This window comes from Oncorhynchus nerka, linkage group LG9a (assembly GCF_034236695.1).
Source record: "Oncorhynchus nerka isolate Pitt River linkage group LG9a, Oner_Uvic_2.0, whole genome shotgun sequence".
NCBI lineage: Eukaryota > Metazoa > Chordata > Actinopteri > Salmoniformes > Salmonidae > Oncorhynchus > Oncorhynchus nerka.
This window is the reverse complement of record NC_088404.1, coordinates 61,271,127-61,298,822: the sequence shown is the minus strand read 5'-3', so window position 1 is coordinate 61,298,822 and position 27,696 is coordinate 61,271,127. Positions and strand designations below refer to the sequence as shown.

The window sequence follows — 27,696 nt, the reverse complement described above, 5'->3', positions numbered from 1 at the left end:
CTCGTTCCGTCTCATCCCACAGTGCTCAATTGGATTACGATCTGGTGACTGGGCAGGCCACTGCAGTAAGCTGAATTCACTGTCATTTTCGTGGAACCATTCCTGGACAATCCTAGCCTTCTTGCATGGTCTATTTGCAGATGGATATACTGCTGCTATGAAGGGATACACCTCATTGGCAATGATCTTAAGATACCTTGTGGCATTCAAACGTTGCTCCACTTTTATCAAGGGGCCCAATATGTGCCATGTGTGCCAAACCGCAGGAACCGGGATTCATCAGACCAGGCAATGTTTTTCCAATTCTCCGGTGTCCAGTGTTTTTGTTCATTAGCCCACTGCAACCGTAGTTTGTTTTTTGCTTAAAGTGGAACTCTGTAAGGTCATTGGCTGCCATACCCCATTCGTGTCAAGGTACGATGAGTTGTGCATTCTTTCATTTGTTTTTAGGTATCAATGTTGTACAGGACTGTCCGTTGACTAACTGTAGCCTGTCTGTTGCTCTGCACAATTAGTCATCATCCTTTGTTTTCTTTCATCAATTACCTGTTTTTGACCACTGGCTTACCATTGGCTGTATGTCCTTTGGTTGATGGACCATTCTTGATACACACAGGGAACTGTTGAGCGTGAAAACCCCAGCAGCGTTGCAGTTCTTGACACGCTCAAAACGGTGCGCCATTTTAGGTGTTCCTAATGTTTTGTACACTCTGTCAATATTTACATAGAGGCAAAAAGAGGTTATACTATTCACACATTAGCCAGCTTTTGACACTATTTTAAAAAGTGGTTATGGTTGGTATGGCTTTGAATTGCTGTGGTAGTTTGTTTCACTCAACAGCGCTGGTATATAACAATGTGTTCTTACCAGATAGACTCTTATATTTAAAAGTGAATATTAGAGTCTCTGGCTCTGGTATTATGCTTGATTGGTACCTTGGGGCTGAGTCAGTGATAATTCTGTGGACCAGACCAAGTTGAATACATTTTTCCACAGATAGCCAGCCTAGCTGCTTAAAATGCTCAACCTCCAGATGAGTATGAGGGGGAAGTTTAAGTACAGTTCTTACAAGCTTGTTTTGGCTGGTCTGTAGCTTATTCTTTAGATGTTTGGTGAACCATGATGTGCAGGCAAAATCAAAGTGACGCTGGACTATCACATTTGCCAGGGTCTTCAGGACAGGGTTCCCCAACTGGCAGAATTTGGCACGCAGGTGCTTTTATTTGGCCCACTATGTTTTCTGAGCAAATGTAAATATTTTTTACAAAAAGGAAAACATTTATTTTGCTTGTTGAACATAAAACTAAAAACACCAAGAAATACGCTCCAATTTATTTGTATCTGTTCCCAAGTATTCCCACTTATAATCGAGAGACGTTTGACCGCATACAAATGTAATCAATGTTTGCAAAATTATGCTTTAGTCAAGTATTATACAGTGTATTCGTAAAGTATTTAGACCCCTTTACTTTTTCCACATTTAGTTACTTTATAGCCTTATTCTAAAATGTATTAAATAGTAGTTTTTCCCTCGTCAATTGACACACAATACCCCATAATGATAAAGCAAAAACAATTTTAGGATTTTTTGCACAAAAAAAAAATCACATTTACATATGTTTTCAGACCTTTGGCAGCACCTTTGGCAGTGATTTTACATCCTCGAGTCATCTTGCTAAAAGCTTGGCACACCCGTATTTGGAGTTTCTCCAAAAATCTCTGCAGATCTTCTCAAGCTCTGTCAGGTTGGATGGGGAGCATCGCTGCACAGCTTTTTTTTAGGTCTTGTCCCGAAGCCACTCCTGCGTTGTCTTTGGCTGTGCGCTTAGGGCCATTGTCCTGTTAGAAGGTTTTGTCCTGGAGCAGGTTTTCATCAAGGATCTCTCTGTACTTTGCTCCATTCATCTTTCCCTCAATCCTGACTAGTCTCCCAGTCCCTGCCACTGAAAAACATCAAACAACATGATGCTGCCACCATGCTACACCGTAGGGAGGGTGCCAGGTTTCCTCCAGACGTTACGCTTGGCATTCAGGCCAAAGAGTTCAATCTTGGTTTCATCAGACCAGAGAATCTTCTTTTGGTGCCTTGCGGCAAAGTCCAAGCGGTCTGTCCTGTGCCTTTTACTGAGGAGTGGCTTTCGTCTGGCAGCTCTACCATAAAGGCCTGATTGGTGGAGTGCTGCAGAGATGGTTGTTACTTCTGGAAGGTTCTTCCATCTCCACAGAGGAACTCTGGAGCTCTGTCAGAGGGACCATCAAGTTCTTGGTCACCTCCATGACCAAGGCCCTTCTCCCCCGATTGCTCAGTTTGGCTGGGAGGCCAGCTCTAGGAAGAGTCTTGGTGGTTCCAATCTTCTTCCATTTTAGATTAATGGAGTTCACTGTATTCTTGGGGACCTTCAATGCTGCAGAAATGTTTTGGTACCCTTCCCCAGATATGTGCCTCGACACAATCCTGCCTTGGAGCTCTACAGACAGTTCCTTCGACCTCATGGCTTGGTTTTTGCTCTGACATGCACTGTCAACTGTGGGACCTTATATAGACAGGTGTGTGCTTTTCCAAGTCATGTCCATTAAATTGAATTTACCACAGGTGGATTCCAATCAAGTTGGGTCTGAATACTTATGTAAAATATTTTTTTTATTTTAATACATTTGCAAAAATTAAGCATAAAGAAATATGTTTTCGCTTTGTCATTATGTGGTATTGTGTGTCGATTGATGAGTAAAACATGTATTTATCCATTTTAAAATAAGACTGTAATGTAAGAAAATGTGTCAAAAGTCAAGGTGATCTGAATACTTTCCGAATGCACTGTATTTTGGTATTTTATTAGGATCCCCATTAGCTGTTGCAAAAGCAGCAGCTACTCTTCCTGGGGTGCACACAAAACATGAAACATAATACAGACATAATGCAAAACATCAATAGACAATACATTTTTTAAAGGTACATGTAGCCTACATATCAATGCATACACACAAACTATCTAGTTCAAATAGGGGAGAGGCGTTGTGCCGCAAGGTGTTGCTTTTTCTGTTTTTTGAAACCAGGTTTGCCGTTTATTTGAGCAATATAAGATGAAAGGAAGTTCAACGCGATAAGGGCTCTATATAATACTGTAAGCTTTCTTGAATTGGTTCTGGATTTGGGTACTGTGAAAAGACCCCTGGTGGCATGTTTGGTGGGATACGTGTGTGCCAGAGCTCTGTGTAAGTTGACTATGCAAACAATTTGGGATTTTCAACACATTACTGTTTCTTATAAAAATAAGTGATGCAGTCAGTCTCTCTTCGTCTCTTAGCCAAGAGAGACTGGCATGCATAGCATTAATATTAGCCCTCTGATTACAATTAAGAGCAAAACATGTCACTCTGTCCTGGGCTTAACTAGGTCTTTCCTTGCATCACTGGACCACATGACTGGACAATAATCAAGATTAGATAAAACTAGAGCTTGCAGAACTTTCTTTTTGGAGTGTGGTGTCAAAAAAGCAGAGCATCTCTTTATTACGGCTAGACCTCTCCCCATCTTGACAACCATTGAATCTATATATTTTGACCATGATAGTTTACAATCTAAGGAAACGCCAAGTAATTTAGTCTCCTCAACTTGTTCAACAGAAACACCATTCATTACCAGATTAATCTGAGGTCTAGCACTTAAGGAATGATTTGTACCAAATACAATGCTCTTAGTTTTAGAGATGTTCAGAACCAGTTTATTACTGGCCACCCATTCCATAACTGACTGCAACTCTTTGTTAAGGGTTTCAGTGATTTCATTAGCTGTGGATGCTGATGCGTAGATGGTTGAATCATCAGCATACATGAACACATATGCTTTGTTTAATGCCAGTGGCAGGTCATTGGTAAAAATAGAAAAGAGTAGAGGGCCTAGATAGCTGCCCTGCGGTACACCACACTTCACATTTTTTACATTAAAGAAGCTTTTGCGATCAATTTGCAGTCTACAAATTATTTGTAATTATGTTCCGACCATCTGCTCAAGAAAAAAATGGGCCCGCGCTTGAATCTAGTTGATTATCCCTGCTTTAGTGTGTATAGCTAGGTTTCCATGCAATTAGCGACAGATTTTCATGAAAAAAATTGAAAATCCACAAAACCAATATGCACATTTTCCCATCAGTTGTTTAAAATTGGCTTGTTTCTTGTAAAAGTATGTGCGTAAATATGTGGTGCACATAAAAATGACTTAAATTCATGGACCAAATAAAAAAATACAAGTTAAACGGGTTTCCATCGCATTTAAACTCTGGGCCTACTGATGGTTTTGGTACAAAAACAAAGTGTAGGTATAGCGAATGTGTCCACTCTGGTATACAGTGCAGGTATAGCCCACATGATGAAATTATCAACAAAAGTGTGAGATTATTTTTCGCAAACAGCAGCCAAGCATCGATCCATGTCACCAGAATAAGACCCTCAATATTTATTGAAAGGAGCATCAAGCTCGTCACCATGCACATTCACCACCTGGTGAAGTTAATCATTATTTTCTCTGTAGCCTAATAAACTGCATGCTTTCCCATGATGTCATGATATTTTTTATCCAACATGTACTTTACATGCATTAAAAGGTTGGATGGAAATCTGATTGATGTCAAGCCATTTTGAAGATGCTGGAATTATATTTTGGACGACCGTGTACATGCCTACAGGCGACTTTTGAAGTAGCCTAATCAGATTAAAACATTGAGTGGTTGAGTTTATGCCACATAGAAAATGTGATAAATACTTTTTAAAGGTTAGATGACAATTACAGTATTTAAGCTATATTGAAGCATTAGGTTCTAGGTGTGTGAGGAATAGCTGGTCGGATTGGAGAAGAGGCAGAGGGCCTGTTAAGTTTTCCTGAATAGCTAGGCCTACCAGAAGCATATGTGGCCACATTATTATATACTGAACAAAAATATAAACGCAACATGTAAAGTGTTGGTCCCATGATTCATGAGCTGAAATAAAAGATCCCAGAAATGTTTCATATGAATAGAAAGCTTATTTCTCTCAAATGTTGTGCTCAGATTTGTTTACATCCCTGTTAGTGAGCATTTCTCCTTTGCCAAGATAGACCACATCTGTCAGGTGGATGGATTATCAAGAAACTGATTAAACAGCATTATCATTACACATGTGCACCTTGTCACACAGCACAATGCCACAGATGTTGCCAGAGAATTGAATGTTCATTTCTTTACCATAAGCTCCGCCAATGTCGTTTTAGAGAATTTGGCTGTACGTTCAACCAGCCTCGTGACCGCAGACCACGTGTAACCACGCCAACCCAGGACCTCCACATCAGGCTTCACAACCGCAGACCACGTGTAACCACGCCAGCCCAGGACCTCCACATCAGGCTTCACAACCGCAGACCACGTGTAACCACGCCAGCCCAGGACCTCCACATCAGGCTTCACAACCACAGACCACGTGCAACCACGCCAGCCCAGGACCTCCACATCAGGCTTCACAACCACAGACCACGTGTAACCACGCCAGCCCAGGACCTCCACATCAGGCTTCACAACCACAGACCACGTGTAACCACGCCAGCCCAGGACCTCCACATCAGGCTTCACAACCACAGACCACGTGTAACCACGCCAGCCCAGGACCTCCACATCAGGCTTCACAACCACAGACCACGTGTAACCACGCCAGCCCAGGACCTCCACATCAGGCTTCTTCACCTGCAGGATCATCTGAGACCAGCCACACAGACAGCTGATGAAACTGAGGAGTATTTCCGTCTGTATTAAAGCCCTTTTGTGGGGAAAAACTAACTCTGATTGGCTCCCCAGTGGGTGGTCCTGGCTCCCAAGTAGGTGGGCCTATACCCTCCCAGGCTCACCCATGGCTGTGCCCATTCACATGAAATCCATAGATTAGGGCCTTCCTCAGTAAAATCGCTGAAATGGTTGCATGTTGCGTTTTATATTTTTGTTACGTACAGGATGACTTGGGAGAATCATGATCCGCAACAGACGGCGTATCTCACTATCAGAAGTAAAAATACAGCCAGACTGGCCTGCTACTGTGCCTTTCTAGACCTTATAAACTGTAAAGAGTTGACAGACCCACAACTGATCCAATTGGAATGAAACATTGAAATCACAGGGCTTTCGTGCCATTATTCATATTACATTTTCACTGCAGCCAGGAGTAGCATTTGAAAACAATAATGCAATTATTCATTGCATGGTGGTGATGCTCGCACTTACTCGCATGAGATCTTTGAATTTACTGCAGACAATAGTCTTCATTTATTGCATTTTATAAGTTATTTGAATTAGAGGAATTATAAGGATCATTTTAATTTTCCCATCTTTATATTAGAAAGTCTGGGTTTTATATGCCTGAACAAAGAAGCATCCTTTTGTTTGTAACTTGCAATCCGAAGTGCCACACTGCCATCAACTCTATGTGCAGTAAAGCCTGCGGTGAGTCTGTGTCTGAAATAGCCCGTCTCTCGCTAGGGCAGTGGTCCTATTTATTGGATGGAATAGAGACAATATGCCACTACAAGGCTAGTCTAGGAAGGATACTTGTATTGTCCCTAAACAATATCAACAGGGGATCTTTTTGAGCTGCGTGTCTTCACTGTTCCTTCATGTGCAGTTTGGCACCTGGCCTCTCCGCTGCCTATCAGCTATTTCTATTTGTTCTTGTGGATTCATATAGAAAATGTATGCAGCTTTGAATGCGTTTGTGTGTGGTATGATTAAGCAATAAGGCACGGGGGGGTGTGGTATATGGCCAATATAATATGGCTAAGGGCTGTTCTTAGGCACGACGCAACGATGAGTTATATTGACCTGTGGTATCATTAAGCAATAAGGCACGAGGGGTTGTGGTATATGGCCAATATAGCACAGCTAAGGGCTGTTCTGAGGCGCAATGCAGAGTGCCTTGATACAGCCCTTAGTTGTGGTATATTGGCCATATACCGCAAACCCCCGATGTGCCTTATTGCCATTATAAACTTGTTACCAATCTAATTATAACAATAAATACCTTGGTATACGGTCTGATATACCATGGCTTTCAGCCAATCAGCATTCAGGGCTCGAACCACCAGGTTAATAATAAAAGATGGTGCATAAAGGAAATACCACCTTGACATAGGGGAGGCGCATGCTAGCAGGGTGGAATAAATGATATAGTAAAAGCTGCAAAAGAATGAATGTAAACCTGAAGGAAAAAAGACTCAACCCTCCCCAAGCAAAATCATTATAATTGGGAGCTAAAAAAAGCTTTCTTCCAAAGTCTTAAAATCAAAGTTGAAACAGATCTACTGTGATTTTGTCGCATCATTGTCTAAATTAGATTGAAGTATATAAACACATGTTATAACTCGTCATTTAATAGGATCTCTGTGGATTCAAGTATGTATAGGCTATTTTGGGAAGTTGACAATCGTTTGCTGACCTCAAAGAGAATTTAAGATTGGGGGAATACTATCCCTTAGTCAGCTCGCAGTAAAATACACAATACCATTTAGCATAAAACTCAGAGTATAAAAAATCTACTTGAATTTCTTTGTCAGGGGTTATAACAAAGAGAGGGCACACCTGCTGATTCAAAGATAAGTAGGGTCATTAAATAGGGCACCTGAGCAGTGACATATTCAATAAGGTGTGCCTAAATAGTGGTCACAATTTCATTGGGTTTCAATGGAGTTGTCATGCCAAATAATGTCAGGGCAAAATGTTCATTGATTTCGCTAAGTAATTGAGAGTCATGGTGTATGTCTGTGTGCGTTTTCTAGAATCCTCCATTTAGACTGCACTCTCTAGCCCCTCCCTGTTTGTGCCCCTCTCTCCTTTCAGCCAATCACAACAGACCCCGTGGGTCATGTGACAGGAGGCAGATACTCAGGAATAAATATTTTACCAACCAGTGAAGTAGACCCCCCCCCACACACACTGTTACACACCAGAGATCCTGTATATAATGACCAGATACTCATGTTTCCGCCCTAACAATGGGAGTCATTGTTCCAAAGGGGAAAGGCAGGCAGGCGACAAGCTTAGGTCCAAAATAAGCCCATATAAATGCATTGTGCTTAATTTGGACAGATTTTGGTGAGAGTGAATCCTCTTGCTTCGCCTCTTCCTTTCTGTACACACACACACACACATACATTCTCACACATATCCAGGAAGCAGGCGTGGCAGAGAAGACAGGAAAACAAATCCCTGCGCTTTAGTCGCTGATTTGTGAAAATAACAGACATGTGCCTTTTTACTTAGAGAGGGGAAGGGCTTTTTGTGCCTGTGGATGTATTTTATATAAATCGCTTGTTGTTGTGCTTAGGTGGAATCTGGAGGATAATTGCCGTTTGTTACAAGGTAAGAAAGGCCATGCGTCCCAAGTTTATGGCCTACGGTGTAATGTATTTGTGTAATATTTTCAATTGGCTGGTGAGGTAGAACATATGACTTTTGACATGCGTGGCCTTTGGCCTTACAGTTTCAGTGTGTACTGTGTGGAAAACCGACGTGTGCCTGTGAGAAGGAGGCTGTGTATGTTTCCGTCCATCTGTCCACTGGAGAGCCACACACAAAGGTCTGCTGTTAATGGCTCCAATCTAACAGCCATTAAGGTCCTCTTTAGCCGGCTGCCTTTTTCTCTCTGTATTTTTCTCTCTTTTATGGACTTGATGCTTTTCTACTCACTGGTTGTCTTAAGGTTAAGTCTGGTAGTTGTTCACAAAATGTGTTCTTTTGAATGGCAGGATGTAAGTGAATATGGTTCTCATTCAGTACCACACATAGCTGTGGCACGCTGTGAATATTGTGGGATATGTATTTCTTATATCCAGGGCTCTATCGTTCTTGGGCTCTGTGTCCTGTGTCTGTGCAACTGTGCATGTGCGTGACATCATTATTGACAGTGACATTCATGCCACTGAAAGTGAGGGGTGCGGTGGGGGATGTGGTTGCTTAGGCAGCCATGTTGTACAAATGAAATCAAATGTTATTTGTCACAGGAGTAGACCTTACAATGAAATGCTGACAGATGTTGGACATGCGTCCTGTCCTTTGACATTAGGCCCTATCCCTCTATCTCGTACCCAGGTGAGGAGAGGGTGGCTCATAATGATGACTGGAATGAAGTGACTGGTAATCAAACGCAAGGAAACCATGTTTGATGTGTCAATGCCATTCCATTCCAGCCGTTAGTATGAGCCCGTCCTCCACAGTTAAGGTGGAGGACTGTGATCTAGTCTCTGTTTGCTGGTCTCTGTGTAATCATATCCAGCTCTCTCACAATATGGAGAAGGAAAAACAGTTTAGGAGTGAGAAATGACATTTTTCAGGCTTTTCAATATGGGATGATTTTTCAATCATTTTGAGGTTGTTTGTCAGTGAGTTGTGTCATAGCTGTGACATCATTATGTTAAGATGCTGTTCTTGAGATGCGGTAGCTATTAGGATCTCATCATTATGATTCATTTCATATGGTGGTGACAAGGGATGACTTAGTACCGTTTCTTATATGTGAATTAGAGTTCAGAGCAGGATGACCTGCTCGATGCCTTTTTATCCAATTCTCCCAGAGAATCATGTCACTTGGCCTGCTTTCAAGCTAAGCTTGCGTGTGCTGCAAGTGACCATTAATTGCACAGGTATTAAAACTGAAGTGTCGGGAGCTGAGGCTGTTGTTTTCAACACCGGTGCAAAATTCAGTTTTATTCATCTTTCTTGACTTTGTTCTGGGGCAGAGGTACGCCCCTGAAACTGGTAACTGGAAGTTATTCAGTTTAAAGCAAATTCTGCTACAGTTTTATTAATGAAATATGCAAACCCAATAGCTTACATGAAGTTAATAAATAACAGCGTTGTACCATCACATATCTGTAACAGACACAAACTTTATTAATGTGTGCTCCTGCTAAGTAAACCATATCTGTGTGTTTCTCCTCTTTAAGGTTGGCCAACCAACAGATGGAGAATGACGGCTACTCTGAGAAATCAGAGCACGATGCCCAGGAGGATTGGGACAACGGGGCCAATGAGAACGGAGGTCGGCTGACGGAGGAGAGCGACTTGGACCAATCGGACGAGTTGTCTCCGGGGCTGCAGGCCACATCCTACGTCGAGCAGAGCCAGGAGGAGATGGCCGAGGTGAAACACGACAGGACATCACTCACAGACGGCTAACATACACTGACAGGTTATTAGGGGTTCAGCACGTTACAAAGCCTGTAGCTAGCCAGTGATGATTTATTCTAAATCTATCAAATTTATTGGTGAACATCAGGGGCCACATGAAATGTGACGTGGGGCCGGCTTTGACCGCCGGGCAGCTACGTGATTATCAGGACTGTAGGGTAAAGACAAAAAGAGACATGATGACTATTTATCGTAGGAATGGGAAATACGTTTTTCTCTACTGAAAGGAGTCTATTCGAATGAATCAAAACTTACATTTTCCAACCTTGCTTCTGTGTGTCCCTTTCTCCCAGGCTGGTGAGGCGTCCCAGGTGGAGACGGTGTCTGAGGAGAACAAGGGTCTGATCTGGACCCTGCTAAAGCAGCTGCGGCCTGGCATGGACCTGTCTAAAGTGGTCTTGCCCACCTTCATCCTGGAGCCACGCTCTTTCCTGGACAAACTATCGGACTACTACTACCACGCTAATCTGCTGTCGGAGTATGACAATACTAGACTAGTAGTACACTTGTTGCTCAACTATTACCGCCATTACTTTATCTCTACTATGTCACTACCACTATACCAATCTATCTACTGTATGAGATAGTAGATACACTCTAACTGAACAAAGCTCTGTGTCCATCTCTCCCTTTCCCTCCTTCTCTCTCTCTCTCGCTCTCTCTCTCGCACTCTGTTTTTTTCTTCTATGTCCTCTCTCGCTCTTGCTCTCTCTCTGGTCCCAGGGCTGCGAGGGAGGAGAGTCCATATGGCAGAATAAAGCAGGTCGTGCGCTGGTACCTGTCTGGCTTCTACAAGAAGCCCAAGGTAAACTCGCCTGTTCTTTAAGGGTAATAATACAAAGTGACACTCCCCTGTTTCTGGGGTTGGCTGGAGGAGTCATTGTAGTTCTGAGTGACTGGTCTGACTTCCATTCTACGATTGTACCACTGTATGAACATACAACCAATATTCAAGCCAAAATTTGAAAAACAAAAATTCCGTAGTGTAAACTCTGTGGGTTGTGGAATGGGAGATTGCGGAGTTAGGTTAGTTATTTCATTTCTGTAGGGTCTTGGTAAAGAATTTATACCATAGATGGGTCAAATAAAAAAAATCTACTTCACTCCCATATAGGCTAGATTTGAGTCACTGTTCTTTCAGGCTGATATATTCTATCTTATATACGCTAGCCTGGGGAAGAGGTAAGAGTGTCTCTGGTGTAACTGCCACAGGGACTCCCAGAATTACAGGTTCAGCTGGTTTCCAAGCCAGGTATACCTGATACACACAGCAACACAGACACGTGATAGGGTGTGGCAAACAGAGGTAGAGCTACGCTTAATTGTAATGTGTCACTCTTTTATTCTTTCATTTTGTATTTGCCTGTTCATCTATTTTGTAGTGCTGACCCCAATTAGTTGACTGGTCGATTGTTTGGTCGTTAGGCTGTTGGTCGACCGAGATTTGTTTTAGTTGAGCAGTAACGCATATATACATACATACATACACTAACGTTCAAAAGTTTGGGGTCACATAGAAATGTCCTTGTTTTTGAAAGAAAAGCACATTAAATGAATCAGAAATAACGTCAAATTAATCAGAAATACAGTGTAGACATTGTTAATGTTGTAAATGACTATTGTAGCTGGAAACGGCTGATTTTTAATGGAATATCTACATAGGCGTAAAGAGGCCCATTATCAGCAACCATCACTCCTGTGTTCCAATGGCACGTTGTGTTAGCTAACCAAGTTTATAATTTTAAAGGGCTAATTGATCATTAGAAAATCCTTTTGCAATTATGTTAGAACAGCTGAAAACAGTTGTTTCTGATTAAATAAGCAACAAAACTGGCCTTCTTCAGACTAGTTGAGTATCAGGAGCACCAGCATTTGTGGGTTCGATTACAGGCTCAATGGCCAGAAACAAATAACTTTTTTCAGTCTATTCTTGTTCTGAGAAATGAAGGCTATTCCATGCCAGAAATTGCCAAGAAACTGAAGATCTCGTACAACACTGTGTAATACTCCCTTCACAGAACAGCACAAACTGTCTCTAACCAGAATAGAAAGATGAGTGTGACGCCCCGGTGCACAACTGAGCAAGAGGACAAGTACATTAGAGTGTCTAGTTTGAGAAACAGATGCCTCACAAGTCCTCAACTGGCAGCTTTATTAAATAGTTCCTGCAAAACACCAATGTCAACAGTGAAGAGGCGACTCCGGGATGCTGGCCTTCTACACACAAAAATATATACACACACACACACACATAGTAAATGTGCCCATTTGGGGGATCTGATAGTATTTTTGATTGGCTGAACGCACCACCACTAATAACCTGTGGAGCTTTTCAAGGTAATGTTTTCTTCACCTCAAACAGTAAGCAAACAAAGTCTGTTTTTACATCCATTGAGAATTACAATAGTTCCTCAATGTATTTAAAAACTATATTTTCAGGACTCTGCCTTTCGACAACCACACAGCATGAAAGGGAAACATGTCATGCTCTGATCCAGTTGAAACGTCATAAAATAGGCCTACCTGATTACTTCTTATCAGTGCTGGACTTGGACTGAAATAGGTTCTGGTACTCATTTTGGGTGCTGGTAGTGTTTATATGTAGGTGCAGGAGCGCCACAATAATAGATAAGAGATAATATTCTATAGGAGGATCAGTAAGTTCGCTAGCTTCGGGCCAGGCCCAAGTTAATAGTTCATACAATGTTTAAAGTTTGTTACAAACAGGCCAATGTGATTTATAGAATATTTATTTTTATCAGGATATTTTATACCTGCAGGTAGTTTATTTGTTGGCTATTTTTACATAGTTGGCAATAGAAGTTACTTTTTAGGTTCGTATCATTTTCATTTAGATTTGGATAGAATTTTGATTAACCACATGACAATGATTTTGAGATATGAAGACGTTATTACAAATTAAATGAAACTGTTTCATGAAAATGTGCATATGAAAACCACAACTGGCACGCAGATCAGGAGAAATGGTAGGATAAATTGGTATTCAACATGAGACTCCTCGTGTAATCTATTACCGGCAACTTCAGGAGAGTAATGGCAGAATCTGCTAAAGCCAACAGGAGTGGGAGGAGAATAGTTGGGTCAGGTAATTTTTTTCTTCTTTTCTGGAGCCCTCTTGAGGCATTTGTCATAAGCTTAAAGCATCAGACAAGCTCAGTGCATGTAGTTCATTTTATTAAAACACAGTATGTCTATATATGGAAAAATACACCTTTAAAAAATGTTGACCAATCGATTGGTCGAAAGAACAGGCAACTTTCTGTCGTCAAATATTTTTTGTTTCGTCAGGGACAGCCCTACTATTTTGTATGATACACAGTTTGGAATGAGTGCATTCATGTGATAGATATTAACAGTATGTATGTGTGTCTGTGCTTGGGTGTGTCTGTATTCATCATTGTGTCCATGCAGCTATGATTATTTGTGTTTGAATCCTTTGATTTGATGATTTAAATGAAGTATGGCTGTGTGCATGTATGTGATAGATTGTAACAGTAGTGGATGGGTGTGCGTGTTACAGGGACTGAAGAAGCCCTATAACCCCATCCTAGGAGAGACGTTTCGCTGTTGCTGGCTCCACCCTCAGACAGACAGCTGCACCTTTTACATCGCAGAGCAGGTGAGACGACCCATATACTTCTTACACACACACAGCAAGTGTGTACCGCTGTCTCTGTCATACCTCTGCAGGTCTTTTGTCTAGAAGCTAGCTAAACCCTAGCTATTGTGCAAATGGCTGCCTCAGACCTGAGGCCATGTTAGTGGCAAATCTACATACTTCGTCCCCAGACTTCAGCTGCCTCCTAACCAAACTCATTGCAACTACAGTTGTGAAAACTCTTTGTTATTAGTTTAGTCAGATTGTGTTTGTCTATTATTGTGACTTAGATGAAGATCAGACCACATTTTATGAGCAATCAATGCATAAATCCAGGTAATTTCAAAGGGTTCACAAACTTTTTCTTGCAACTGTAGCTGTCAGAAAAATATCTTTATTATCTGATTGGATGCGTCACATTTAAAACAAAATGTTGCAGAATTACATTTTTATTGGATCAGTGTGTATGTCGAGAAATGTCAGTTCATTGGATCAGTGTGTGTGTGTGGGGGGGCGAGAATGTTATTGTATTGGTCATTGAGTGTGTACAGCGCAAGAACCCTCAGAGTTCGAACATAACTAGCCATTTTACTACTGCGGACTCGCTGCACGTGTAAAGTGAACAACAATAAGCGGTGCACATGTTTTAGATATTATTTTATACAAGTTGTGCGACCCCTTAAAATCCTCCAGCGGCCCCCATGGGGGTCGCGACTTCCCCAGTTGAGAATCACTGCCCTAAATAACACACTCCCTATCTTTCTATCTCAGATCTCCCACCACCCACCAATCTCTGCCTTCTACGTCTGCAACAAGAAGGACGGCTTCTATATCAGCGGCAGCATCTTGGCCAAGTCCAAGTTTTACGGTACGCTGGCTTATCTGCACACCACAATCTTTGTTCTTGTGTAGTCAATCTTATGTCGGGAATTAAATTGAGCTTCATGGTGTTTCTATCTACTCTATGCCTAAAGGTGTATATGAAACAGATCTTTACAGCATGAACAGATCTGGGACCAGGTTGATCGGTGTAAATTCTAATGTCCTGTTCCAGGTAACTCTCTGTCTGCCATACTGGATGGCAGAGCCAGATTGATGCTGCTGGGCAGGGATGAGGAGTACGTCATCACCATGCCTTACGCCCACTGTAAAGGTACTACTTTTTCAAAATCCATAAACGGCCTTTCTGGAATCTAAATATCTCTGGTTTTTTGAGCAACTCTAACATTGAATCCTTAATTGCTGCATACATTTTTGGGCTTATGTATATTCATATCATTAATAAAAAATAAATAAAAAATGAACATGAGCTTAGTTCAACATTCGTACCCCATCAGAACCCAATACAAGTAAATCTAAACAAATACTGTATAGCAGGGGTGTCAAACCAATTTTGCCCCGGGGGGCTAATTCAGTCTACAACATGTGTGTAAATATTTGTAAAGGATAGTCCTCTATTCATCGTTTTTGGAATTGCCAATACTCCCTGACTGTTCTAGCTTTACATTTCTGTGATTTATTAGCGAGCTGGACACATTCAAGAAACTATAAGACTGTAGGTCCGTTATCATTTCTACACAGTGTCGATTTGGTTTCAGTCATTTGAAAAATACAGTGCATTCGGAAAGTATTCAGACCCTTTAACCTTTTCCACATTTTGTTACGTTACAGCCCTATTCTAAAATTGATGAAAACACATATTGTATTTAATCAATCTACACAATAACCCATAATGAAAAAAATATATAAAAAATTATATGCAGCGCAGGACACGCCAGATAAACTAGTAATATCATCAACCATGTGTAGTTAACTAGTGATTATGATTGATTGATTGTTTTTTTATAAGATAAGTTTAATGCTAGCTAGCAACTATCCTTGGCTTACTGCATTCACGTAACAGGCAGGCTCCTCGCGGAGTGCAATGTAATCAGGTGGTTAGAGCGTTGGACTAGGTAACTGTAAGGTTGCAAGATTGAATCCCCGAGCTGACAAGGTAAAAATCTGTCGTTCTGCCACAGTTAACCCACCGTTCCTAGGCCATCATTGAAAATAAGAATGTGTTCTTAACTGACTTGCCTAGTTAAATAAAGATGAAATAAAGGTGTAAAAAAATTGTTTTGATCAAATCGGTGTCCAAAAATACAGATTTCCGATTGTTATGAAATCTTGAAATCGCCCCTAATTAATCGGCCATTCCGATTAATCGGTCGACCTCTAGTCTGAATACTCTCTGAAGGCACTGTATATTGAGTTGTTTTGTTGCTCAAACCACCCGCAGGCCAGATTTGTGCCTACACAGATTGGCCTCAAAACATGGTTAAAACTATCATCTTGTTAGCATGGATGATCAGTCCTTGCATCCATAGCTCTGTCTCTGAATTCCAGGCCCATCCCTCAAATTTTTACCAGAACAGGCGGGTTGACCGCTTTGCTATTGTTTCAACAAGGATTGTAGTTTTAACACTAGAGCTGCTGACTGCAGCATTCTAACAGTGTAATTAATATAGTTCATATATGCTATTGTAAAAATAATTTGTGTTTATGAAGGCCTTGGGTGACATTAGAATAAGATTGTTTTATTTATTTCAATAACAGTAGCATTTATTAGTTTGTTACTGTAGGCTATATATAAAAACTGAAAAACACATACGCCAACATTTATTTTAAAAACAAAATATTAGTGAATGGCCTTTGTTACAACTATGAAACAGGAAGCATATGTGTTGGAATAAGGTAACAGCTGCTTTTTAGAATGAAAAAAATGTAAATACCCCAACCACCAAGACGTACGGTCAAATGATGAAAATATCAAATAGCCTAAACATCATTATAAGCGCCAAGTGGCCTTGCTAAATAGTGAAACACAGCACAAAATAAATAATGGCATTATAATAAAAGTGTTTATTTGACAGCAGCCAAAATAGTTAATAATTGTCTGCTTTATGCTTACATGGTGTTGCGTTGTCACACAATGACGTCAGTCGGATCTCATTTAGCTGTTATCCATTGTCCTAACAGTTGGCACCATTTTTTGTAAACTTTCACTTGCTTTGTTTGGTTGTAAGTGTGAAATAGTCCCCAGTTTTCTCTTTATCGTGTTCCTGTTGTCTTGTCATTCTTCAGCACCGTTGTGGAATACAAAAGGCTGTGCAGGTGTCTTATTTTGCACAGATGGAGGGAGCTCCCGTCTCACTTTGTTCATGGTGCTGGCCAGACTTGTTTTCTTTGCAAGCAAATTGTTAGCCGATGAGAGGGAAGTTCAGAAAAAGTCCATGGTGACATTTCTCCCCTTGCCAACATAAGGTTCCATAAGTCCCATCACCACATTCTCCAACACTCTCTCACCTGTTGCCCAATATCGACATTTTACAAGATATTGAATTGTTCAGCAAGTACAATTACTCACGCTCCCACTGTGTAGCCTAATCCGAGTAGGCCAGAGTAGAATGATAAGACTGCTTTGATTCATACTCTTTCAAAGATTATAATTACAATCGATCAATGCAGTAGAAAGACCCGCCATGTAATTCAGTCACAATTGGTGATTCCATAATTATACATTGCTCACGTCCCTTCACTCATCAACTTACCTTTTCTCCCCATCATACTTAACTTCGTTTATTTCATCTGTTATGCGTGTGAAATTAGTTTAGGTTCGGTTTCGAGGGAATTATCTGGGTGATTATCAGCTGGGCACTGCATGTTCCAGTGTCAGGAGAAGGAGACGAGGAGAAAGAGGGACAACTGGGGAAAACCATTCAAATAATGACATGCCCTCCTAAAACTGGTTATAACTCCAGTTCCGTTTGTGATATTAAGATTCTAACAATGACAGTGTGTTATAAACTTATTTAGGAAAAGTCAATGACGGAGTGGGGCATTCACTTAAAAAATAATGGCGCTTTAGTGGTTCTAGTGTTAAAGGCTTGTCTTTTCTGATCTGCTTATTCCAGTGCCTGCGTAATGGTCTTTGTCGTACTTTCATAATACAGTTGAAGTCGGAAGTTTACATACTTAGGTTGGAGTAATTAAAACTAGTTTTTCAACCACTTCCCAAATTCCCAGCACCAGACCATGGACAGTTCTTCCCGTCGTGTGCCATCAACGGAAACGTCACTATATTAACATCACCAACTAGCTTTGTTAGCTTGGACTCGCCAACCATACTAGTTGTTGCCTATGTAGGCCTATTAGATATTTATGGAAGTTCTTGTCTCATCATCATTAAATCTCTGCCAGCTAGATTCCAGTGATTTGTTTAGCATAGCAATGTCAAATTAATAGAATTAACAAATGACCAACCCGCTTGACTTGCACATTCAGAATGCAAAAACAATTTTACTTGTTAAAATGTTAATGAGAACTTTTTTATTCATATTTATATAACTATGTTGGCAACCATTTACTAAAAGCAATATTGCTTGAGTACCCGGGGATTATCGTGTGATGACTCCCTCCGAAGGGCTGTTCCCGGGCCTCGGCTTTGCCTTGGGTCAAAGAACAGCCCTTAGTCAGGAGTTATAGCACAATAACCTTATTGCTTAAACACCCAGTCCCCTTATCTGATTATCAGCTGGGTCTGAAAAGATTCTCTTCCTCAATGTGCAGCGAATTCAAAATAGATGAAAAGCCTCAATTATCAAGCGTTTTTATTTTGCATAACCAAAATGCCTACTATTTAGATGGGTAATCGAGCATGGTAACCGAGCATGGCCCATTTACTGACTGCTTACTTCTGTCTGAAGTGGCTTGCCTGTAGCTCCTGTATTTACACTGTTGTTCTGGCTCTGTTTCATTCAAAGACCTTTTATATCATTCATGATAGGAGTGTTTCTACGTGTGTGTGTGTGTGTGTAAATGTTGCTTCTTGTTTCTATATTAGGTATTCTGTATGGCACCATGACACTGGAGCTGGGAGGGAAGATCACTATTGAGTGTGAGAAAACCAAATATGTGGCAGAACTGGAGTTCAAGTTGAAGGTATGTGTGTGTTTGTGTGTGTACTTCCTAAGTTCGCATCTTTTCCATGTTGTACAGAAACATAAATACAACATACATAAAAACATACATTGGTGAAACAATGAAGCGCAATGAGAGGGAAAAGAAAACTAGAGGCAGGCCCATATACAGTTGAAGTTGGAAGTTTACATACACTTAGGTTGGAGTCATTAAAACTCGTTTTTCAACCACTTCACAAATTTCTTGTTAACAAACTATAGTTTTGACAAGTCGGCTAGGACATCTACTTTGTGCATGACACAAGTAATTTTTCCAACAATTGTTTACAGACAGATTATTTCACTTATAATTCACTGTATCACAATTCCAGTGGGTCAGAAGTTTACATACAAAGTTGACTGTGCCTTTAAACAGCTTGCAAAATTCCAGAAAATGATGTCATGGCTTTGGAAGCTTCTGATAGGCTAATTGACATAATTTGAGTCAATTAGAGGTGTACCTGTGGATGTATTTCAAGGGCTACCTTCAAACTCAGTGCCTCTTTGCTTGACATCATGGGGAAATCAAAAGAAATCCGCCAAGACCCCAGAAAAAAATTATGTAGACCTCCACAAGTCTGGTTCATCCTTGGGAGCAATTTCCAAAAGCCTGAAGGTACCACATTCATCTGTACAAACAATAGTACGCAAGTATATGAGACCACGCAGCTGTCATACCACTCAGGAAGGAGACGTGTTAAGGTGAATGCACCAATTTGTAAGTCGCTCTGGATAAGAGCGTCTGCTAAATGACTTAAATGTAAATGTAATGTGTTCTGTCTGCTAGAGATTAACATACTTTGGTGCGGAAAGTGCAAATCAATCCCAGAACAACAGCAAAGGACCTTGTGGAGATGCTGGAGGAAACCGGTACAAAAGTATCTATATCCACAGTAAAATGAGTCCTATATCGACATAACCTGAAAGGCCGCTCACAAGGAAGAAGCCAATTCTCCAAAACCGCCATAAAAAAGCCAGACTACGGTTTGCAACTGCACATGGGGACAAAGATCATACTTGGAGAAATGTCCTCTGGTCTGATGAAACAAAAATAGAACTATTTGGCCATAATGAACATCGTTATGTTTGGAGGAAAGAGGGGGATGCTTGCAAGCCGAAGAACACCATCCCATGAGGCATCATGAGGTAGGAAATGAGGTAGAAAATGTGTGGATATATTGAAGCAACATCTCAAGACATCAGTCAGGAAGTTAAAGCTTGGTCGCCAATGGGTCTTCCAAATGCACAATGACCCCATGCATACTTCCAAAGTTGTGGCAAAATGGCACAACAAAGTCAAGGTATTGGAGTGGCCATCACAAAGCCCTGACCTCAATCCTATAGAACATTTGTAAGCAGAACTAAAAAAGCATGTGCGAGCAAGGAGGCCTACAAACCTGACTCAGTTACACCAGCTCTGTCAGGAAGAATGGGCAATTTAAAGGCAATGCTACCAAATACTAATTGAGTGTATGTAAACTTCTGACCCAGTGGGAATGTGATGAAAGAAAATAAAGCTGAAATAAATCCTCTCTACTATTATTCTGACATTTCACATTCTTATGTAAAGTGGTGATCCTAACTGACCCTAAAACAGGGAATTTTAACATGGATTAAATGTCAGGAATTGTGAAAAACTGACTTGAAATGTATTTTGCTATGGTGTATGTAAACTTCTGACTTCAACTGTATCGTTTCACCGACTTTATAGGCTGATATTGTCCTTTTAACGATATATCGATATCATCTGAAAATTCCACCGATAACCAATATTTTAAAAAATAAAAGGTTATCTGAACACTTGTGGCCATGATGTCATTATTGTCACAATGTAAGAAAACACCATTTGAAACATATTTCTTGGACAATTGCTCTTTTGCATAGCAATTTATGTGGAAAATTTTACTTTTCAATTTCCCCGCTGTAAAACAGTATATCAACAGATAACGTTTTGTCCCCAAAAAAACGGTATCAGACCCAAGAAAACCCAAAAGTAATTGTTTTATGAATTAAATTAACTAGCCATTGCATGAAAGCAAATGGAAAGACAAAACAGTAAAGGGGCAAGATAAAAACTGGGGTGACGGTCGGTTATTATAACTGAGTTTGTTGGGTTTCATCCAAAAGGTACTTTTTCAAATGTTTTATTATTTTTAAATGTTCCTTTAAAGGATGTGTAATATATCAAATGAACCGGTAGGATTCGATCCATGCATGGAGACAATGTGCTTGTAAAGGCAATCAGATGAAATCCCGGTCTAACTGTGACACATGGCACTATATCATTACATGCGGTAGATTCAGATCAAGTTGGCTCATAAGGTCTAGGATCAGGGTTGTTCTGTTCTTGCTCTAGTCACCTGTAGGGGACGGTCTTCTCTCTCTGTATTGTAGCCCTTCCTGGGAGGCTCCAGCAGTGTGAACGTGATCTCGGGAAAGATCCAGCAGGGAGACGAGCTGCTGGCCACTGTGGACGGACACTGGGTAAGAGTACATGCTTGCATCTCCCTCTCTCTCCCCTCCCTCACCCTCTCTCACTCTCTCTTATGTGCATGTGCTATCACAATATCCCTCTCTTTCTTTCTCTCTCTCTCTCACACACACACACACACGCTATATCCCCATCTCTCCCCTGTTTGTTATTGAAAGTGTCTGTGTGTTGTTGTCAGGAATGAAAGGTGTTTCTCCAGGAGGGGAGGTCAGCAAGAGGTGTTCTGATATGACGTATTGATATATGGATGGATGGACGGACAACATACAATAGCATTGGCAATGTACAAAAATAAGGCATATGTGTAAATAGCACAAAACTTGTGTGTGTGTGTGTGTGTGTGTGTGTGTGTGAGATCAGGATGGTGAGGTGTTCCTACAGGAGAAGTCAGGGCAGCAGGAGCACCTGTGGAACCCTACTCCAGAGGTCCGCAGCACCAGACTGAAGAGGCAGGTAGTACAGCTGGACCAGCAAGGGCAGTTTGAGTCGGAGAGGTAAGGACACACACACCACAGTGTTCTGTCTGCAGGCTTTTACATACATTGGATGGAAGCTTTCCTAAGACCTTTGTCTGTGTATGTGTGCCTTGCAGGCTGTGGCAGCATGTGACCAGTGCTATAGTGGACCGTGACCAGAACCAGGCAACCCAGGAGAAGTTCGTACTGGAGGAGGCTCAGAGGAATCAGGCCAAAGACCGTGGAGACCAACCTTGGCGTCCCAGACTCTTCAACCTGGACTCTGTCACCAACGAATGGACATACATACACATAGAGTATGGACACAGCACACCACCAAGTGGTCATACACACACAGATAGATAGAGTGCGTACACACACACCAAATGGCATTACAAATATAACAGGACTAATACAGACATTGCATCCACACTAGCACACAAACCCCAGAATACATTTCCCCACCTGAAGATCTGGTATGTATGTGAACTTTCCTTCCTCCCACCCTCCCTCCCTCCCTCCTCTCCAGCACACGGCCGTGGGACCCTGAACGCTGTCTGGTGCAGTTTGAGAAGCACGGGGTGATCCAGACCAAGGAGAAATCACAGAGACGACATAAAGGACTGGCATACAGCCGCGCCTCAGCCTGGGCTAGCCAGCAGAAGGTAAGCGAGAGAGACACACAGATGTTCCCTCTTTCCATCTTGGTTTCTTTGCCAAACTGACTAGTTCTAACCATAGAATTTCAATTAGACTGGACACTCAACGCAGTCTTCTGGTGTTTGTGGACCAGTTACCATATTGGGTATACCATTTACAATAGTCTGGCTTCAATGTATAGTTTTGTGAAAATTGGACATTACTGGTGTGTGTGTGTTTGGCGTGGTCGTGTGTGTCCGTGTCTCAGGCCCAGGTGAATGGGAAACACAGGAAAGGCAGCAGCCAGCCGTCTAGCTGCAGCCAGAACACTGAGAGCAGCAGCACTACACCAGAACCTACACACGAGTCCTCTGATAATGAAGGTAAGACGCACACATTCACCACGTCAGAACCTACACACGAGTCCTCTGATAATGAAGGTAAGACGCACACATTCACCACGTCAGAACCTACACACGAGTCCTCTGATAATGAAGGTAAGACGCACACATTCACCACGTCAGAACCTACACACGAGTCCTCTGATAATGAAGGTAAGACGCACACATTCACCACGTCAGAACCTGCACACGAGTCCTCTGATAATGAAGGTAAGACGCACACGTTCACCACGTCAGAACCTACACACGAGTCCTCTGACAATGAAGGTAAGACGCACACATTCACCACGTCAGAACCTGCACACGAGTCCTCTGATAATGAAGGTAAGACGCACACGTTCACCACGTCAGAACCTACACACGAGTCCTCTGACAATGAAGGTAAGTCAAAAACACACACTTGCTCACATGCATGCATGTACATACACACACAACTCATGATGCCCATACATATCCTCAGACTATCAGTAAACCAAACATAGATTTTCTCTCCCTTGTCACATTACTAGGGTACCTGAGCCAGTGTACACGGTGCAACAAGGAAGTGAAGGACATTGCCCTCATAGAGGCCTCCATCGCATCCATACAGAAGACACAGCAAGACATCCAGAGGTAAGAGAGCACACACATTTTTTAAACATAAAAGATAATTTAGCAGACACTCTTATCCAGAGGGACTTACAGGAGCAATTAGGGTAAAGTGCCTTGCTCAAGGGCACAACGACACACACCTTCGGAAAGAATTCAGACCCCTTGACTTTTGACATTTTGTTACGTTACAGCCTTAATCTGAAATGGGTTAAATAAAAAAATCATATTCAGCAATCTACACAATACCCCATAATGACCAAACGAAAACAGATTTTTAGAAAATGTTTGCAAATAAAAACAGTAATAACTTATCTACGTAAGTATTCAGACCCTTTACTATGAGACTCGAAATTGATCTCAGGCACATCCTGTTTCCATTGATCATCCTTGATGTTTCTACAACTTGATTGGAGTCCACCTGTGGTAAATTCAATTGATTGGACATGATTTGGAAAGGCACACACCTGTCTATATAAGGTTGACAGTGCATGTCAGAGCAAATCCAAGCCATGAGGTCAAAGGAACTGTCCGTAGAGCTCCGAGACAGGATTGTGTCGAGGCACAGATCTGGGGAAGGGTACCAAAACATTCCTACAGCATTGAAGGTCCCTAAGAACACAGTGGCCTCCATCATTCTTAAATGGAAGAAGTTTGGAACCACCAAGTTTCTTCCTAGAGCTTGCCGCCCGGCCAAACTGAGCAATTGGAGGAGAAGGGCCTTGGTCAGGGAGGTAACCAAGAACACGATCGTCACTCTGACAGAGCTCCAGAGTTCCTCTGTCGAGATGGGAGAACCTTCCAGAAGGACAACCATCTCTGCAGCACTCCACCAATCAGGCATTGGTGGTAGTGGCCAGACGGAAGCTACTCCTCAGGAAAAGGCACATGACAGCTTGGAGTTTGCCAAAAGGCACCTAAAGACTCTCACACCATGAGAAACAAGATTCTCTGGTCTGATGAAACCAAGATTGAACTCTTTGGCCTGAATGCCAAGCGTCACGTCTGGAGGAAACCTGGCACCATCCCTACGGTGAAGCATTGTGGTGACACCATAATGCTATGGAGATGTTTTTCAGTGGTAGGGGCTGGGAGACTAGTCAGGCTCGAGGCAAAGATGAACGGAGCAAAGTACAGAGAGATCCTTGATGAAAACCTGCTCCAGAGCGCCCATGACCTCAGACAAGGGGCGAAGGTTCACCTTCCAACAGGACAATGACCCTGAGCACACACACAAAGCAACACAGGAGTGGCTTTGGGACAAGTCTCTGAATGTCCTTGAGTGGCCCAGCCAGAGCCTGGACTTGAACCCGATCAAACATCTCTGGAGAGACCTGAAAATAGCTGTGCAGCAACACTCCCCATCCAAGCTGACAGAGCTTGAGAGGATATGCAGAGAAGAATGGGAGAAACTCCCCAAATTAAGGTGTGCCAAGCTTGTAGCGTCATACCCAAGAAGGCTGTAATCGCTGCCAAAGGTGCTTCAACAAAGTATCCGAGTAAAGGGTCTGAATACTAATGTAAATGTGATATTTCAAATTTTCTAAAAACCTGTTTTGGCTTTGTCGTTATGGGGGTATTGTGTGTATAGATTGATGAGGGGAAAAAGCGATTTAATCAATTAGAATAAGGCTGTAACTTAACAAAATGTGGAAAAAGTCATGGGGTCTGAATTATTTCTGAAGGCACTGTGCACAAAATAAACAGGACGCTGCAAGATTGAGATGACAGAGCAACTCTGCCCCCCTCCTGGTCAACTCGGGCACCTTCAGTTTTAGCAGGATTTCAAGTTGTTGTAGTTCATCACCAATGCTGGGAAAGGACAGATTTTAGAAGTTTGATAGATGACTGAAACTCTCCCGTCTGTCCTTCCGTAGGAACCTGATAGCGTTGGGTCGTCAACTGGGCCGTCGTCAGGAGACTGAAGACAATGTGACACCAACTGGACGCCACTGTTTCATCCTGTGTGTCCTCCTGCTCTCCCAACTCTTCCTCAACTACATTTTCACCTGAACTACCCTGCAACAGAAGTCCCCCCCCCCCCCAGGCACGGATCTAGGATCAGCTCAACACTCCCTATTAACCCTGACCTTAACTATTAGATGGAGGGGCAGCTTCATCCTGTTCTCCTGATACGGGAGGGCCACAGGTGCCATAGCAATAAACACAGCCACCCACAGCCACCACTCACCTGCCAACCAGAGCGGAACAGAGCGCCCTCCAGTGTAGCCAGACAGCACGGCACCCAAGCACTTTGGACTGAGAAGACCACGACAGAAAGAGATCAAAAAAGATCAAAAAAGAAAGAGTGGACTGACTGGGGGTGTTTTTTAAAAAGATGAATGAGAGAATAGGGACTGAATTAGCTTTTTTAATAGGAATGAGAAGGAATTATTGTTTTACAGAAGAGAATGTTCCACCTGTCTTTTATTAATGGATGTGTACTTTTTATACTCCCCCTGCAATACTATTGTGTGTGTGTGTGTTGTGTGTACGTACAGTAGGCCCTATGGGCATTGATGGACTACGGCTTGGAGTCCTTAATAGTCCACCTTCACTACAGACTTTGGGCCTTAACGCTGAAGCCAAAAAGAAGAGAAAACAATGTGACATCGACAAAACAAAGTGAACTCGAGATAAGAAAAAGAAACTTCCAATAATGCAATTGTCTTTTTGTGTAGATCTATAATATGTCACTTTTTGGGCGATCTGACCAAATTTGCATAGAAATATGTGCTATAGATCTGTCACTGATTGAAAGCAAGCCGTAGATATGTTCTATGTGCTTTATTTCTATGCTTCCCATTAAGTTTTGTTTTTGCTTTCGGTTTTGTACACTAGCTTCAAACAGCTGAAAATACGAAATATATTTGCCAGCGGTTTAGATGGTACAATTATACTCTACACTATACTTGCTTGTTTTGTCACAAACTGAAATTTGGCGAATTAGAATTTTTGCAACCAGGAAATGATTTCTGCGTAGTGCATCTTTAATAATGATGATGATTTTACCAAAACAGTATTTATAACCTGAAAGGTAAAGAGTACTTGTTTACAGGTTTGTGTGTGTGTGTGTGTTTATATTGACATATATAAACGAAGGGTAGGCAGAGAGAGGCAGGTTAGAAAGGTAAAAGGGATGTGGGTCTGTCTGTTTATGCCTGTAGCGCCATCAGGGAATGGATTTATAGCACTGCTCTGGTGTAGACAATCAGCCAAAGAGGACAGATGATTGGCGGTGTAGAGAGAATGAACAGGGGAAGAGAAGAAAGGAAACAACGAAAGACTGTTAAAGTTATAGGATAATGAGGTTGTTGATGGGTAGGGTGTGTAATGTACTTCAGACGGCACTGTTTGGAAGAACTGTTCTCGATGTGATTACTGGGGGTCAATATACCCGTATGTATATATTTGTCTGGAGCACACACACACACAAGCACTGTGTTACCAATGAGATTCAGAATGTATTTATTGTGTGATTCACCTTGATTTACGGATCATACTCCGCTTGGAAGATGGATGCAAGTGGTGACAATCGCGAGTAAGTTTGTTCTCCCTTGTTCATTAGGCACCAAACAGGAAAATGGACTGAAACAGGGAGGGACACTGGACTTGACACTAATTTCTGTTCTGTTTTAAAACGGGGTTGTACCCTATTGAACATGACCCAGGTGTACCAGGGGAACCAGGTCTGTGATCTAGCCTTGGGATGTTACTCGTACGTGCGGACAGTCAGGCAAGTTGGAGTCAAACATTAGGGTCAAAATTGAAAAACCAACCTCTTTGGTTGGTGTAAACTTGCCCTTGTCCAGGCACCCAATGGGGAAAAGGAGATGAAGGAAGTAGGAATTTGACTTTGAATGCTTTGATTCACGGTTTGTTCTTTTGTTTTGCACTCTACTGTCATGTACACAGATCTTTTTGTCATATGAGAATGAAAGAACATGATTTTGCTAAAAAAAAAAAAATCATACCTGTTGCATACTGTAGCACTACAGTAAACATTGACATTTTGACTGGACACCCATTCTTGCTCTTTTGATTGAGTTTCTCCACAAAATGGTCAGTGCTGAAAGTCACGTCTGGTTATAAAGTGTCGCAAGGAAAGTCCTACTGCATAGCTAGTAGACACTAGGCAGATTTCCATAGACCCTGGTTTATCCGACAAATGATGATGGAAACACTTTTTTTTTTAAATAAATGATTGGCGAATAATTTAAGGTACGCCGGTCCCTTGATGTCATCACATAACTATAAAACTCCACTTAATTGAATGATAAATGCCTACTGCTTGCTAAATAAA

The 27,696-nt window shown here is 41.8% G+C and overlaps 1 protein-coding gene across 7 annotated transcripts in view; it reads left to right on the top strand.

The window, feature by feature from the left end:
- Positions 1-27,414, top strand: part of osbpl5 (oxysterol binding protein-like 5) — a 125,876-nt gene extending 98,462 nt beyond the window's left edge. For 4 of the 7 annotated variants that reach the window (XM_029668808.2, XM_029668809.2, XM_065022744.1 and 1 more), the window contains 14 exons: positions 9,957-10,152; positions 10,494-10,678; positions 10,924-11,005; positions 13,742-13,840; positions 14,591-14,687; positions 14,874-14,972; positions 18,705-18,802; positions 21,214-21,303; positions 21,671-21,804; positions 21,903-22,082; positions 22,295-22,430; positions 22,673-23,129; positions 23,315-23,417; positions 25,271-27,414. In XM_029668808.2, coding sequence (XP_029524668.2) covers positions 9,957-10,152; positions 10,494-10,678; positions 10,924-11,005; positions 13,742-13,840; positions 14,591-14,687; positions 14,874-14,972; positions 18,705-18,802; positions 21,214-21,303; positions 21,671-21,804; positions 21,903-22,082; positions 22,295-22,430; positions 22,673-23,129; positions 23,315-23,417; positions 25,271-25,406 — 2,092 coding nt within the window. In that variant the 3' untranslated portion in view covers positions 25,407-27,414. Of the gene's footprint in view, positions 1-9,956; positions 10,153-10,493; positions 10,679-10,923; positions 11,006-13,741; positions 13,841-14,590; positions 14,688-14,873; positions 14,973-18,704; positions 18,803-21,213; positions 21,304-21,670; positions 21,805-21,902; positions 22,083-22,294; positions 22,431-22,672; positions 23,418-25,270 lie in introns of those variants that run through there. The other 3 variants (XM_065022746.1, XM_029668813.2, XM_065022745.1) reach the window with 3 other exon arrangements.
- The last annotated feature ends 282 nt before the right edge of the window (positions 27,415-27,696 follow it).